Here is a 14,615-nt window from a genome sequence, read left to right on the forward strand (position 1 = left end):
GTTCTCTCCCCCCCGAGGAGGAGGTGGACCAATCAGGAGCTGCGGCCTTATTATCATCAGCACCTCCTCTTAGAAATTAGTGATGAACCGGAACACTGATGTGTTTTTACAGGCAGCGTCATCATCGGGTTAATCGATTGTGTCTCCCGTGTGTGTGTGAGAGAGAGAGAGAGAGGGTGTGTGTGTGTGTGAGAGAGAGAGGGAGATAGGGTGTGTGTGTGTGTGAGAGAGAGAGGGAGATAGGGTGTGTGTGTGTGTGTGAGAGAGAGAGAGTGTGTGTGTGTGTTAGAGAGAGAGAGGGTGTGTGTGTGCGTGTGTTAGAGAGAGAGTGTGTGTGTGTGTGTGAGAGAGAGAGGGAGAGAGAGAGGGGGTGTGTGTGTGTGAGAGAGGGAGAGGGTGTGTGTGTGTGTGTGAGAGAGAGAGGGTGTGTGTGTGTGTGAGAGAGAGAGGGGGTGTGTGTGTGTGTGTGAGAGAGGGAGAGGGTGTGTGTGTGTGTTAGAGAGAGAGAGGGTGTGTGTGTGCGTGTGTTAGAGAGAGAGTGTGTGTGTGTGTGAATCTAATTTTATTCTGGTCTACTGACTGTCTGATCTGATAAATGTTTCAAGCAGAGCACCCTGCTGTTTTTAACATGAGATTAAACACACACACACACACACACACACACACACACACACACACACTTCACATGTACGTTTATGCCTCTGACAGGGTCTGCAGCCCCTAATGCCACACACACACACACAAGCAAACACACACAATGTTCTGGTTTTAGCCAATGATTTTGATAAATGATTTCTGTTCTCCACTGGGACGCCTGGTCCCTGGTGTCCTGGAGGGGAGGGAGGGAGGGAGGGAGGGAGGGAGGGAGGGAGGGAGGGAGGGAGGAGAGGAGGAGTAGGGAGGGAGGGAGGAGTGGTGAGGGAGGGAGGGAGGAACAGTTTGAAGAGCTGGGGTGAAGTTACAGTCCTGCAGATACTCAGATAGCAGCAGACACAGATAGAGAAAGTCTAAAGTAGAATATAGATTCATTTAAAAATCAGGAACATGCACTAAAAACCTTCTGGATTTAATTTCGTCCATTTAATTCATATTTTTTCTTCAGTTTTCTCCACTTTTTGTTGTGTTTTTCCAGCTGTCAAGAGATTTTTTTGTGTGTTAGTTTGTTTGTGCGTGTGTGTGTGTGTGATATTAGTAAGTCATGGAGCAGGAGCATTTAGGCGGCGGTGGAGTAAAACCCGAGAAGGGCAACACTCGTCTCTTCAAGATCGCCCTGGCCATGTGTGTGTGTCTGTGTGCCGTTCTGCTGCTCGCACTCATACTGGGTAAGTCCATAAACACACACACACACAGCCACACACACACTGTACATAAACACACACTTGTCCTCATGCTGCATTATAATTTGCTAGGAGTTCCGCAGAAAACGTATTTCACAGTGAACGCTCAGATTATAGTTCACGCCAACTGTAAATTACACACACCAGTGCACTGGCTGGGAGCAAAGGTCTGTGTGGAGGGTTCGCGGGTAACTTGTGTCAAACTATTTTTGGTCCATATAAGGTTTCGTATATATACGCCCCCCCCACACACACATGCACAACCTCGTAACGCTCTGTGGGAGTCACAGTGGACGCTGGGAAGAGAGGGAGGAATGTGTGTGTTGACACTTTGTGGGTATTGTCTCCTGCAGAATGAGAAATTAATTAGCAGGAGCTGTGTGGGCAGAGAAGTGGTGGGTTAGGGTGTGTGTGTGTGTTTATTTATTTATTTATAAAGGCCAGTAGATGTTAATTTACACTGGTAACTTTCAAAATACATGAATATAGTTTAGTTTGGGAAATTAAACCAGTGATTTGCCGCAGTAGTGCAGATAACAACAGAAGAAGAACTTGAAGCAAAGGCCACAAGAGCTTTATGTAAACTGAAAGGGATTTACATCAGTTATGTAAATCCCTTTCAGTTTACATGTTGATTTTATGTTGATTAGAAAGAACCAGTTTGTCCTGGTGGTTTAATTTAGCTGCATATTAATGTTATAACACAGGGACTTGGGACAACTTCACATATTCTTTCTCAATGCTCAATGAACTGGATCACAGAAGCAAAAATCTTAAATTTCAAGACACGTGTTCACGTAAAAGCCTTAACATTCTCTGTGTTTACCAGTTTGTGAAGCGTGAAAACAGATGGTGAGTTTTCATGCGGCAACGATGTTTAATACTGAACTGATTAGTTACAGGATTATCGTGGATTTCCACGAGAGTCGGTGGAAGGATGTGGTTTTTGTGCATTAGGAAAGAACCCATTCAATTTTGGTGCAGATCCAGATCAGGGGGCGGATCCAGGAATTCTTTCTCACTATCTTTAACACTGTGAGATTTTCTCTGGTTTCCCAGCGGGTAATTCATGGAATCTTGATGGGAAAATATCAGGGATGTTTATGGGACTGATGTGAAATTAATAGCAGCTTGATTGAATTTAAAGGGACTGTAGGGCCACTCTAGTTTTCTCAGTGTTTCAGCTCAATGAACTGGTTCAGGAAAGGAAAAGCAAGGTCTCACAAAAGACAGGTTGACACCAGTGTAACTCTGTGATTCATATATAGGGTTGCAAAATTCCGGGAATATTCAAAGCTGGAAACTTTCCATGGGAATTAACGGGAATATACAGGAATTAACGGGAATAAACTGGAAATGTTGTGGGTAATTTATACTAACTGTATTTACCTTGTCATATACAGACATAAATATAAACATTTTGTTGTGTCATAGGCTGATTTGAGCCCTGAGGAAACTTTGGGCACTTGACTATATGCTTCTGCATCGTTGTGTCATTCTTAACATAGGTCTTTGCACAGTATTTGCAAATGTACACAGCCTTTCCTTCTACATTGGATGAGGTGAAATGTCTCCACACATGAGAGAGTGCACGTGGCATTGTTCTGTAGAATAAGATGAGAAGAAAGTTTGTAAAAAAACACTAATGCAATGCCAGAGATATAAATAGTTAGCCAAACTATTGGAATCGTCTGTAAAAATACTTTACAATTGATGGATAAATGAATGGAAATAGGCTAGATGATCAGATGAACAATCCTCAATCAGCATGCTAATATATATTTATATTGTTAACTTTTCTTAAAGACTGAAACAAGGGGTAAAACTTCACATGGTCCAAAGTTTAAAATACCATTTCACTTTTAAACAAACGGATCTATAAATGTCACGTGTTGTTGAGCCTTAGAGGAGCTGGTCTCCTGGCTCTACAGCTTCAGGTTTAACATATAGATGAACTTCCTGTGTGCTGGTAGTTTGAGTCGTGCGTGGTTGTGAGGATGGTCGAGGTTGGGAGGGGTCCTTAGATTTCTATTTTTTTTGTTATTGAGGGAAGCCAACATTCTTGTGGCGGCATTGAAGTGTAATTATGTCACGTGTCTATGTATGTAGCACCACACGCCCACTGGGATGGAAACACTCCAAGCCAGCCGTGCGATTGACCGGACACAGGAATGCCAAGTGGTTGCTTTGATTTAATTTAATTAATATTTGTTTCTAATGAGTTCATCTGTGAGACGTGTGTTTGTTTACATGCGTGTTTGTGTCCCTGGCGTGTTTTCGTATCTCAGTGACGAACGTGGGGTTTTGGCAGTGACACTGGAGCCTCAGACATCCATATGTGTGTGTGGGTGTGTTTAAAGCTGTGTGTGTTTGTGTGTGTTTGTGGAGGGGGGGTTGTTGAGGTTGCTCCAGGCCAAGTGGGTCGTGCAGGGTCGAAGCTGTGAGTGTGCATTTGGTTTTTTCTAAATCCGTGAGCCCACTTTCGAGGAAGAGGAGTGACTGGACAAACCCGGTGATTACGATGTCAGAAGGATAAACTACAGGAAGCGAATTCTGTTTCTCAATAAAAGCAATAACAAAAGACAAAAGTCCTTCGGAGGATGTGGTCGATCTAAGGCTTTTCCTGTCATTTTTAAATCCAATATATAAAATATCAAGTGGTTTCAGGATCTCAAACGTTTGAATTTGCCTAAAAAGGTGTTTCCACTCTCCTGGGGTCACATGTGGTTTGTCGACTTCCACATTAAGTTTCCACTGTTGAGTTGTTCTTGGAAAGCTGGTTGTGTCACCGGCAGACTTGTACGTTTATGTGGTTTCAAGGAGGGGGGGGGCGTACTGTATATAGACATGCATGCAACCAGAATAACACAGCTCTGTGAGTCAGAGCAGACTGTAGGTTGTCGCCCTTCATCCTTCCACTCTTTTCCTCTCTCCTCAGTTTCCCAGAAGTCCAGTCAGGAGGAGTTCTGTCTGACTCCAGAATGCATCGAGGCAGGTGAGCAGTTCCCTGAGCTTCCACCAGGGGTTTGTAAAGCACCAGTCGTGACCAAAGTATCTTAACGTTCACGTGTCTCCTCCCTCCTGCAGCCGGGTCCATTCTAGCTAAAATCGATCGGGCAGTCGACCCCTGTGAGGACTTCTACAGCTTCTCCTGTGGAGGTTGGCTGAAGGAGAATCCCATCCCCGAAGATTCCTCCTCGTACGGCATCTACCCCTGGCTGCGGCAGCACGTGGACATCCAGCTCAAAGGTGACTGGGAGCAGAGAGGGAGGCCATCTTGACCTTATGATGTCTGTGGAGTATTGATCGTGGAGAGGAACTGTTATAATGACCCACACTGTTTCCTGTTTCCTTGTCAGAGTTACTGGAAGCTCCATCCAACCCCGATGAACTGGAGGCAGTGACCAAAGCTAAGGTCCTCTACCGCTCCTGTTTGAACGAGAGTGAGTCCGACACACGTCCACTGGGTTTCGTCTCACAAACACAAATCTTCGTACAGCACCTTTAGGGACAGTCGTTTTCTGATATCTCCTCCAGCTCCTAATCTGACCTTCTTTGTGTCTTCTTCACGAAGCCATGCTGGAGAAGATGGACACCAAACCGATGCTGAAGACTCTCAAACAGCCGGAGTTCCGTTGGCCCGTGGTCGGGGACGGGCTCGGGGGGGAGTACCAGTGGTCCTCCGCTCGGTGGAGCCTCCTGAAGACTCTGGCTCAGATGAGGAACCAGCACAGCAAGAGCGTCCTGCTCCGCCTGTACGTCTCGCCTGACGACAAGAACTCCTCCAAGTACATCATCAAGGTCAGATATCCACACGGCCGTTACTGTCAAACCTTTATCACAAAGACATGTCATCAAGGTATTTTACAGATTGACCGTACACTTGATTTTAGACAAATACATGATTTAAAACATTGTGAATCCGTCTTCCTGCAGCTGGACCAGGCGTCCCTGTCTCTGCCCTCGAGGGAAGACTACACCACCAACACGTCCTCTGCCCAGGCCGTGAGTTTCTGCTTCATCCGTCTTAAAGAGTCCGTCTTCCTACAGCAGCTTTTCTCCTCCGGCTGCAGGGATGAATTATTGCAGAGGTTAATTTCAGCCGTTTGAAATATGAGACATCAGACGGTCATTAGGACAGAACTTCATTTGAGAAAAGGGAGTGGATGGTGATTTCTTATGTTAAAAAAAAATAGGGCTGGGCAAGTTTACTCGTTTTAATCGAGTTAACTCAAGTGATGAGTTAACTCGATTAATTATTTTATCTCGCATTAACTCAGGTTTGATTATTTATTGTTTTATTGTGAAAGTCAGGCTTTTATTTTGTGAAAGTCTGTTGCTGACTGCTGCAGAACAGGAAAAAAGAAAATAATTGGCGGATAAACAATCGAGTTAACTCATCACTTGAGTTAACTCGATTAAAACGAGTTAACTCGATTAAAACGAGTTAACTTGCCCAGCCCTAAAAAAAAAATGCTATCTTGTTATTACTTCAGTGTCTCTATCTGTAGTTATTTCTGCTCTACAGGACGTACAGTACCCACATACTGTAAATACCAGAGTTTACATTAGGGTCATGACATGAGAAAATGTTTCACTTGCAAACTTACAGCAGATACAAGGACTCAGGGTTCAAACTCCACATAGCAAACATATCTTTAACCATCTTTAAATTAGTCTTACTGTGATAAGTTGTTTTTACTGTCGAAACATATGTCAGGAAAATGATATATAATTAACATTGCAAAGTAAATCATTTTTGTTTAATGAGCTTGGATAATCACACTCTTGACGCTTTGGTAATTTATAGTTTATTTCGATTCATTTGTTTTGTGTCGTTGATTTAAATATATTTTATCGCTTAAACACTTTCTGACTAATTTATAAAAGTAATGAATGTCTTTATTAGGTTGTTAGAACAACTTTGAGTCTCTTAGTGTTTCTACTATTAAGTCAGCAGCTGTAAATTGTTCAGAAATCTTTATTAGGAAGTTTGTTTTCATCAGTTTTTCACACTTTGTAATAGGTCTTCAGATTTGCATTTATAAATATATTAATGATGTTATCGAGGGTTTTGAGTTTTAAAGTTGGTTTCCATTAATAGATTGTTTATAAAGGTTTCTACAATCCATCAAGTCTGTGGCTGTAAATGTTTATAATTATGTTAAACCTTTTCCCATCAAGTGCATATATCCATAAAGTGGCCTTAATAAAATCAATTAGTTACAGCTTATTAACCTTATGGTGCTTTATCAGAACATCACACTGATTTATCAGTACATTTATCTTTAGTGTTTGAACCTGGATTATTCAATGAATATTTTCTGCTGCTCTTAAAAACGTTATTTATAAGAAAAACATGAATTTTACCAAAATGAATGACACATACTGATAAAGGAGTGAAGTATTATCTAAGTGTAGATTTAGGGCTTTGATGTTTGATGGCAGCTGATGTCGTGGTCGTCACAGTAGCTCACAGCAATGAACAAATTTCTCTCTCTCTCTCTCTCTCTCTCTCTCTGTCTCACTCTCTCTCCTTCTCCCTCTCTCTCCAGTACCGTGCGGCCTTGCTCAGCCTGATGACGGACACGGCCGTCATGCTGGGCGCTCCAGAGTCCTCGGCGCTGACCCAGATGGAGAAGGCGCTCGCCTTCGAGACCAAACTGGCTCATGTAAAGACGTCAAGTCACATTAAGTCAAATATCATCTTCATTGAATGTATGGAAATGATTTGACGGCGACTCCGTGTCTCTGGAGCTCATTAAAACTCAGTATTATCACACATGAAGTTTGCAGCTGATTCAGGGAGGACAATTTAATGCATGAATCATCAGTCGTGTGTGTGTGTGTGTGTGTGTTTGTAAACCTGCTCATTGTGTTGACAGATCCTGATTCCCTACGAGAACCGCACCAGTGAGAACATGTACAACAGATACTCGTTGTCTCGCCTGCAGCGCTCCGTTCCACAGGTAACAAGGAACAGATTCAACTCAGGGTGATTCTGGAAGAACGTAGACTTCATCCTCTGGGGACCATGAATATCTTTAGGACAATCAGACTGAGAGCTGCTGAGCTAGACCCAAAACGGAAATGGCTTCAATAGGATCATCCATCTATTTATGAATTGATTAATAAAATGCGGTTTGTTTTACCAATGATTCAAATGTCGTTTCATAGCTTTTCCATTTTCAGAATAATATTATGTAGCAGGCAATAGTTGATTGGCATGAAGATGACCAAGCTCGGAGACAAAAATGTGAGAAACACTTTGTTTTTAGTAGTTGATTTATGTAAGAAACCATTAATCTTTGCTTCTCCTCTTCTGTAGTTCGACTGGCTGGGTTTTGTCAAAGCGGTGGTGGAGTCTAAGAGCGACCCGACTCGCTCCATCTCCTCCTCCGAGCCCGTCATCGTCCGAGCGCCGCAGTATTTCAAGGAACTTTTCAAGCTCATTAACGCCACCGACCCCAGGTACACACACATGAACACACACACACACACACACATGAACACATGAACACGCAGACAGAGGAACACACACACACTGAGGCCTCGGGGCTCCTGTCTCTCGTTATAAGTGATGTATGGTGTATAATGAGATTACATGTAGGGATTTAATGAATTGTCCTCTCTCTCTTCAGGACCGTAGCGAACTACGTGCAGTGGAGGACGGTTTTCTCCAGGATCACGACTCTGAGTCGTCGTTTCCTCTACAGATACCTCGACTACGCTCGGGTACGAACACAAAGCTCGTTCCAAAATCTGTCCTGGTTTGGTCATTGCTGTATGAGATGCTCCTTCATTGGTCGAGAGCCAGAAAAATCCTTTGGAAAAACCCCAGAGAAACTTTAAATCAGGTTGTTTTTCTTATTTTACGAGTTGACGGTTTGCAGATCCATGGTTTACGGCTGTTTGAGAAGTTCCTTCTGTGTATTTCATGTCTGGAACGTAGTATTATGAAGTTTTACTATAAACAGAAAGACCAGGACCTTAGATACGGATGTTTCTTCTCTAATTTTAACTCTCGTATTATGTGATTTATGTTTTAATTAATCCTGATCTCAGAGTTATTTTAACAAACTATAAATCTGAACCAGCCTCAAACACTATTCTTGTCACTTTAAAGTAACTGAAGCTGTGCAGGTTATTTAAGCTTGACATATTTCAGTGTGCTAACATTTAGGCCAACAAATAAATGTATTGATAAATAATTCAGTGTCTGTTTTGCCTTGTAAACAGAGCTTTGTAGTTGAAAATCCAATTATTCTGCAAGGGAAGAAACGTGACCTATATCTTTTAAAATAGTACAAGATGTGAGCCAAAGAGCTTTTGCTTTAATATTTGGAAGGATTCCTTCTTTTGTACACACTGCATTGTGTATCATAAATAAATAAGTCAAGGTTTTATTCACAGTAGCACATTTCAAAGTGGTAGAAAAAGAAGAGGTTGAACATTCAATAAATATACAAAATATACTTTTTTACATGAAAGTACCCCTTAAAATTTTAAGACTCCAACATGTGATAGTTGCTTGATTTCTTATCAAACTTTGTTTTCTGTTTTCAAGACCAGGGAGGAAGCTCCTGATGAATTTAATAGTGAAGCATAAATTCAACATGTTGACGTTTCCAACCTTCTTTCATTTTGATCTTAAAATGTCAAATGTAAACATCAGTTTGTACCCCCACCAGGTAACCACGGGAACCACCTCTCTCACCCCACGCTGGGATAAGTGCGTGAACTACGTGGAGAACTCGCTTGTTTACGCCACCGGGCGCCTCTTCGTCGACACACACTTCCAGGAGGACAAGAAACACATGGTGCGTGTGCGTTCCTGACGTGAACTTCATGTGTCACGTCTCGGGTCAAGAGTCCAACTCGTGTGTGTGTTAACAGATGTGTGTCTTCTGGCGATTAGGTTATTTAATTGTGTGTTTGTTTATGTCACAGTGACACCGAGCACTTCATTTTTTTGTAAATGTTCTTATTGTGCGGTGGAAACACACATTTCTATCCTTGTGAGGACACTTTCTGACTTATTGCATTCCCAAGCCTCTTACCCCAACAATCACAACTATGTAATTGACCTGAAGAGCCTGAAGTTCTGCTCCAAAGTGAAGTCCGACCCAAAATGTCCTCACTGTCTGAGAACATGTGTTTCCTGGACGTCCTCTGATCTCCTTTCTCCTCCTGTGTCCTTCCTGAATCTGTGTCTGTCTCAGATGGAGGAGCTGATCGGGGGCATTCGCTGGGCGTTCATCGACATTCTGCAGAAAGAGAACGAGTGGATGGATCAGTCGACGAAGACGAGAGCCGTAGAAAAGGCAGGACGAGCCGTCAGCTCTGATATCAGTCACGGGTTTATTCTCACATTGCTTTGCAACACACAGGATTTTCCAGAACACACTTTTATTCAAGACACAGTTGTTTTGTGTCTCAACACTAAATTGTATCCTCCAGTAAAGCTTTAACTCTGTGATACCACTAGGGGGCAGCTCTGTGTTGGTTTTCCACCAAGTGAAATAACTGGATCTATACATGTCCTAATAGAGAAAGGAGCCACACTTGCACAAACTGCTTTTTTTAGCCATTGAATGGTAATAATCCTAACTTCTTTTATCTATTTAGTGTCATATACGTTACAGTAATTCTGTGTACACAGAGTTGCAGATATATAAATGCTCATTTAAACATTCTATGTTTAATTCATTACTTTTCTCTTTGAACCAAAGTACTAATAATCGACCAACTGTGGTGCAGCAACATTATTTGTTTCATATTACAAGACTTAAAGTTCAACAAGGACAAAAACTCTTCCCTCAGAGTGTTTTATTGTCTGGATTGGCTCAACACTTTAATTCCATATAAATCTGATGTAAGCCCTGAGGCTTTGTCTTTTTTCTTTTCTCTTTCGTCGTGCCCTGTGATGAGATTTAATCTTATTCTATCTGTCAGTTACACTAAATAAATGTCTGACTTGTACATAATCATAATCAGATTTATCAGTTGAAGCTGTTGTTAACGTTCACTCTCCTGTTGCCGTCTCTCCAGGCTCACGCCGTCCTGGCAAAGGTCGGCTACCCCGAGTTCATCCTGAACGACACCTACCTGAGCGAAGATCTCAAGGAGGTTGGTTCCTTTACGTTACAGGGGAGGGTTAAGTTTACTTTATTCAAACCATCAAGTTCAATCCGTCCAAGATGCAGCTGTTTATGACGAGTAACTTTAACTGAGAACCAAGTTTTATTTTCAACATCTGGACAGTTTAGAAGAGGAATGACATCAAGGTGGAAAACTGCTGAATCAAAATGTCTTAATTGGATTCAACACATTTGAACTACATAGCTTGACTTTGAGTGATAGTTGTATTTGTGTGTTTTAGCTAAAGTTCAATGAGATGGATTACTATGGCAACGTGATGCAGACGCTCAAGTTCATCGCCAAGTCCGATGTCGCCTGGCTTCGAAAGAGCGTCCCACGTACAGAGTGAGTACAAGGACTGATCTCTACAGAATGACAATAACTGGACAAGAAAACAAATCTTATCAATAAAAGCAAACAGACAAATCAAATCAAATAAATCCTGATGTACATAAAGTGTGTGATAGAAAGGTCACATTAAGTTTTCACATCTTAAGTTTAATCTAAACAAACCAACTACTAGTATGATTATAACAATAGTGGGTGTTGTTTTGTGCTGACTTGTGTGATTCTCTTGTTGACTTGCATCTGACTGTGTTTTATCTTTCAGGTGGTTTACAAACCCAACAACTGTGAACGCCTTCTACAGTTCTTCCACCAATCAAATCCGTAAGATACAACAACATCTGACATCATTTGAATTCAATTATTCTTCAAATTCAATCCAGACAGAAGAAATCTTTACTTTACCTCAGTCCAGGAAGAATTTGTGGGATTAATATGTCTTTAAATTTGCAAAGTAATGGGAATTGACTTGTTTAAATTGCCTGACCTTTCTGCTCTGACTGAATCCGGACAGAGCTTCAGACTCAAACCCTGTTGATCCTCTCGTTTAGGATTTCCTGCTGGAGAGCTGCAGAAGCCTTTCTTCTGGGGGAGAGAGTATCCGAGGTGAGATTAAAGAAATGTGACACGCTCTGTTAACGGACCAGAGAAATGCCACCTCACGCTTTCAGAGAGGAGCAGCGAGGAGCTCTGAATTAATAACGGGATTTTCTCCAGCACGAGCCTGGCTAATAGAAAAATCACACAGACGAAACGAGGCCTGTAGACGAGCACCATTATTTTACACCTCATTCTCCACAGATCATGAAATAACTGTGTTTTATTAGAAATAAAATTTCATTTCATATTCAGTTTAGAGTAAATATTTCACATTTACAGATGATAGACTAATATTGCAGTTTAATTTGAAAGTTAAATCAAATCAGGCATATTCAGATTGTTAAATATTATTACTTCATTGCTGTGAATGTTTCTCTCTGTGTCTCTTTCAGGTCTTTAAGTTACGGAGCCATCGGGGTGATCGTCGGACACGAGCTGACTCACGGCTTCGACAATAACGGTAAAAACACTTGTTTGTTCAGGCAGCGTTCAGAATTACGTCAATACCACTTTGTGATAAAGATTATAAAGGGATCATGAGCTGAGGTTGAAATGATCCAGCGCCCGGGCACCTTGAATCAATACCTAGTAAATAAATCATCAGATTGATTAAAAGAAAGTGGTTCTGGATATTTGTCATATCTCCACTCGAGTGTGTGATTTTTATGTGTGTGACGCTTCCCTGAACAGGTCGTAAATATGACAAGAATGGAAACCTGGACCAGTGGTGGAGCAACTCGTCAATAACAGCCTTCACTGAGAAGACCCAGTGCATGATAGACCAGTATAACGGCTACCTCTGGGAGGAGGCCGGCCTGAATGTGAGGAACCACAGGATTTACAGCTGCTCCAGCAGGAACATGCATTATTTATCAAACTCCTAATCAATCAACTTCTTTGATCATATTGTTGTAGAAGTGTTTTACGGCTTTGTGGATGTTTTTGCTCCGCAGGTGCGAGGGAAGAGGACTCTGGCAGAAAATATAGCCGACAATGGAGGAATAAGAGAAGCGTTCAGGGTACGGCAAGGTTTATGATAATCTGTCTCGCCAAAGAAATATGGTTTGCCTTTGTTTTTGCCGATATTCTGACCTGTTATATGGAAAATTGATGATCTCTTTATTGCATTGAGTTCCGACACTTTGAATTTCACTTGTATTTCACCGGTCTGAACGTCCTTGGTGAGTGAAGGTAGAAAACTCTTCTTCCCTGTGTGTGTAGGCGTACAGGAGGTGGGTGGAGGAGAGCAGAGGAGGTGTGGAGGAGCCTCTGCTGCCGGGAGTCGGGCTGAACAACAACCAGCTGTTCTTCCTCAGCTACGCACACGTAAGGACACACACACACACACACACACACACACACACACACATGCATCAGGAACAGGCTTCTGATCCTGAGGAGGTGACTTTGGTCCATGTTGCTCTATAATGTTTTGTTTAGGTTTTACTCTCGTTTTGTTGAAGGTAAATTATGATTTTAAGTTTTCGTACAAATCCACACTGTGTGTTTCTGACATTTAAATTATAGTCTTGAATTGTTAATGAAGTTCAAGAAGATCATTTGAGTGGCGCCTGTTAATTTGCGAGCTGCCATTCAGAGCACTCGAGTTTGGCATTTTGTCCGGCGCCATCTTGGTTGTTTTCTAAACCGGAAGTACCCATATTTAGAGGAGCGAGGGGTGGAGCCTAACTGAGACTCTACACGCCCACCTGCACCTGAGACCTCCACCCATTGGATGGTGCTGGCTGTCAGGTACACAGTGTCAACGCCTGTCAGTCTACGTTGGAGCAATTTAATTTTCAAAATTAACATTCTTTATTGAAGAAGTTTTTTCTGATGTTAAAAATCCAGCAACCAGAGAAGTCTCCCTCTGCTGGTCATTCGAGGATCACAGTTTTCATCCACTTGTGTGTCCATTTTTAACACACAGTCTGGTTGCAGCACAGTTTTTATTTACTTTCCCCGTGTTTATCATCCGGCTGCTGCACCATCTGCTAATGAAGTGTCCGTTTGTATTGTGCAGGTGAGATGTAACTCGTACAGACCGGAAGCAGCCAGGGATCAGATCCAGAGCGGAGCCCACAGTCCGCCCAAATACAGGTGTGCACGCACTCAGCCATGCACACACACACACACACACTCACACACACACAATACATGAACATGCATTCCCTTACAACCTCATCTCCACCGTTCTTGTCTACCCTGCAGAGTCGTCGGAGCCATGAGCAACTACGAGGAGTTTCAGAACGTGTTCAGCTGCCCGGAGGCGTCGGTCATGAACCGAGGAGCACAGTCCTGCCGGGTGTGGTGACCTTTGACCTCTGACCTCAGCCTGACCCTGGCTGTGAGCAGGAGGCCTGTGTTGAAAAGGCTGAACATGCCGGACGTAGCCTTTAGTTTGCATGTGATGTGAGTTATTCTCTGAACTCATAGACATGTTAGGAACTGAAGCCATTTTACAGGAACTTTTCCTGCACAAGTTGCAGCTACAGAAGAAAATCATGACTCAAGACTTTTGTCAGTCATAGTTTATCAATTATGTTTGGCAAAGATATTTTTTGCAAGCTGTTGTAAAAACTGCTGATTTCTATAACAACAGATGTTCAGGATATGCACTGTAAGTGTGAGTAGATAAGATTGAGCCTCTCCTATGGGAATAAAGAAGTTATACATCAGGGAGAAGGTTCAATGGCTATATATATTTTTACAGGAACATATATTCCAGATGTTACAGTAACTGTGAGAAGCAGAAATATATCAGGTCAACATCTGTAGACGTATTTATGAGCGGCCTAGTCGATGGATTCCCAGCATCCGTCAAACCAAAGACTAAATCTAAAAAATAAGAAACATATTTTAAAGATTCAAATAGTTGTGAAAGCCTGATTCATGACAATGTACGAGAAAAGCAGTTTGTTTATTTCTGAGACGTTATATGAGGCTTAATGTGTTTTGTACTTTGTGTGAGGGTGGGTGGGTGGGTGGGGGGGGGCTCTCTCTTGATAAGTCCTTGGTTTCCGCTGGACTTTGTTTGTCTGCCTCAGTTAAGCCTGAAGCTGCTGAACTCTCCGAATCACGGGAACTCGAATAACGAGATGAACTCCCATCGTTGGTCTTCTCGTCCGTGGCACTGAACTGAACAAAGTCCTTGAGTTACTTGATGTTTCTCTGGAGTCCTGGAGGGATTTT

General features: G+C 42.3%; 1 protein-coding gene across 1 annotated transcript; it reads left to right on the forward strand.

The window, feature by feature from the left end:
- Positions 1-1,125: 1,125 nt before the first annotated feature.
- Positions 1,126-14,392, forward strand: phex (phosphate regulating endopeptidase homolog, X-linked). Its single transcript, XM_061093591.1, has 22 exons — positions 1,126-1,322; positions 4,276-4,332; positions 4,425-4,586; positions 4,697-4,780; positions 4,912-5,138; positions 5,274-5,342; positions 6,893-7,009; positions 7,223-7,306; positions 7,666-7,808; positions 7,979-8,072; positions 9,029-9,157; positions 9,560-9,661; positions 10,389-10,466; positions 10,720-10,823; positions 11,089-11,147; positions 11,375-11,429; positions 11,816-11,883; positions 12,114-12,244; positions 12,377-12,442; positions 12,645-12,749; positions 13,447-13,523; positions 13,635-14,392. The coding sequence occupies exons 1-22, from the start codon at positions 1,199-1,201 to the stop codon at positions 13,735-13,737; spliced, it is 2,238 nt and encodes a 745-aa protein (XP_060949574.1). The 5' UTR covers positions 1,126-1,198; the 3' UTR covers positions 13,738-14,392.
- The last annotated feature ends 223 nt before the right edge of the window (positions 14,393-14,615 follow it).

The sequence above is a fragment of the Limanda limanda genome, chromosome 20 (assembly GCF_963576545.1).
Source record: "Limanda limanda chromosome 20, fLimLim1.1, whole genome shotgun sequence".
NCBI lineage: Eukaryota > Metazoa > Chordata > Actinopteri > Pleuronectiformes > Pleuronectidae > Limanda > Limanda limanda.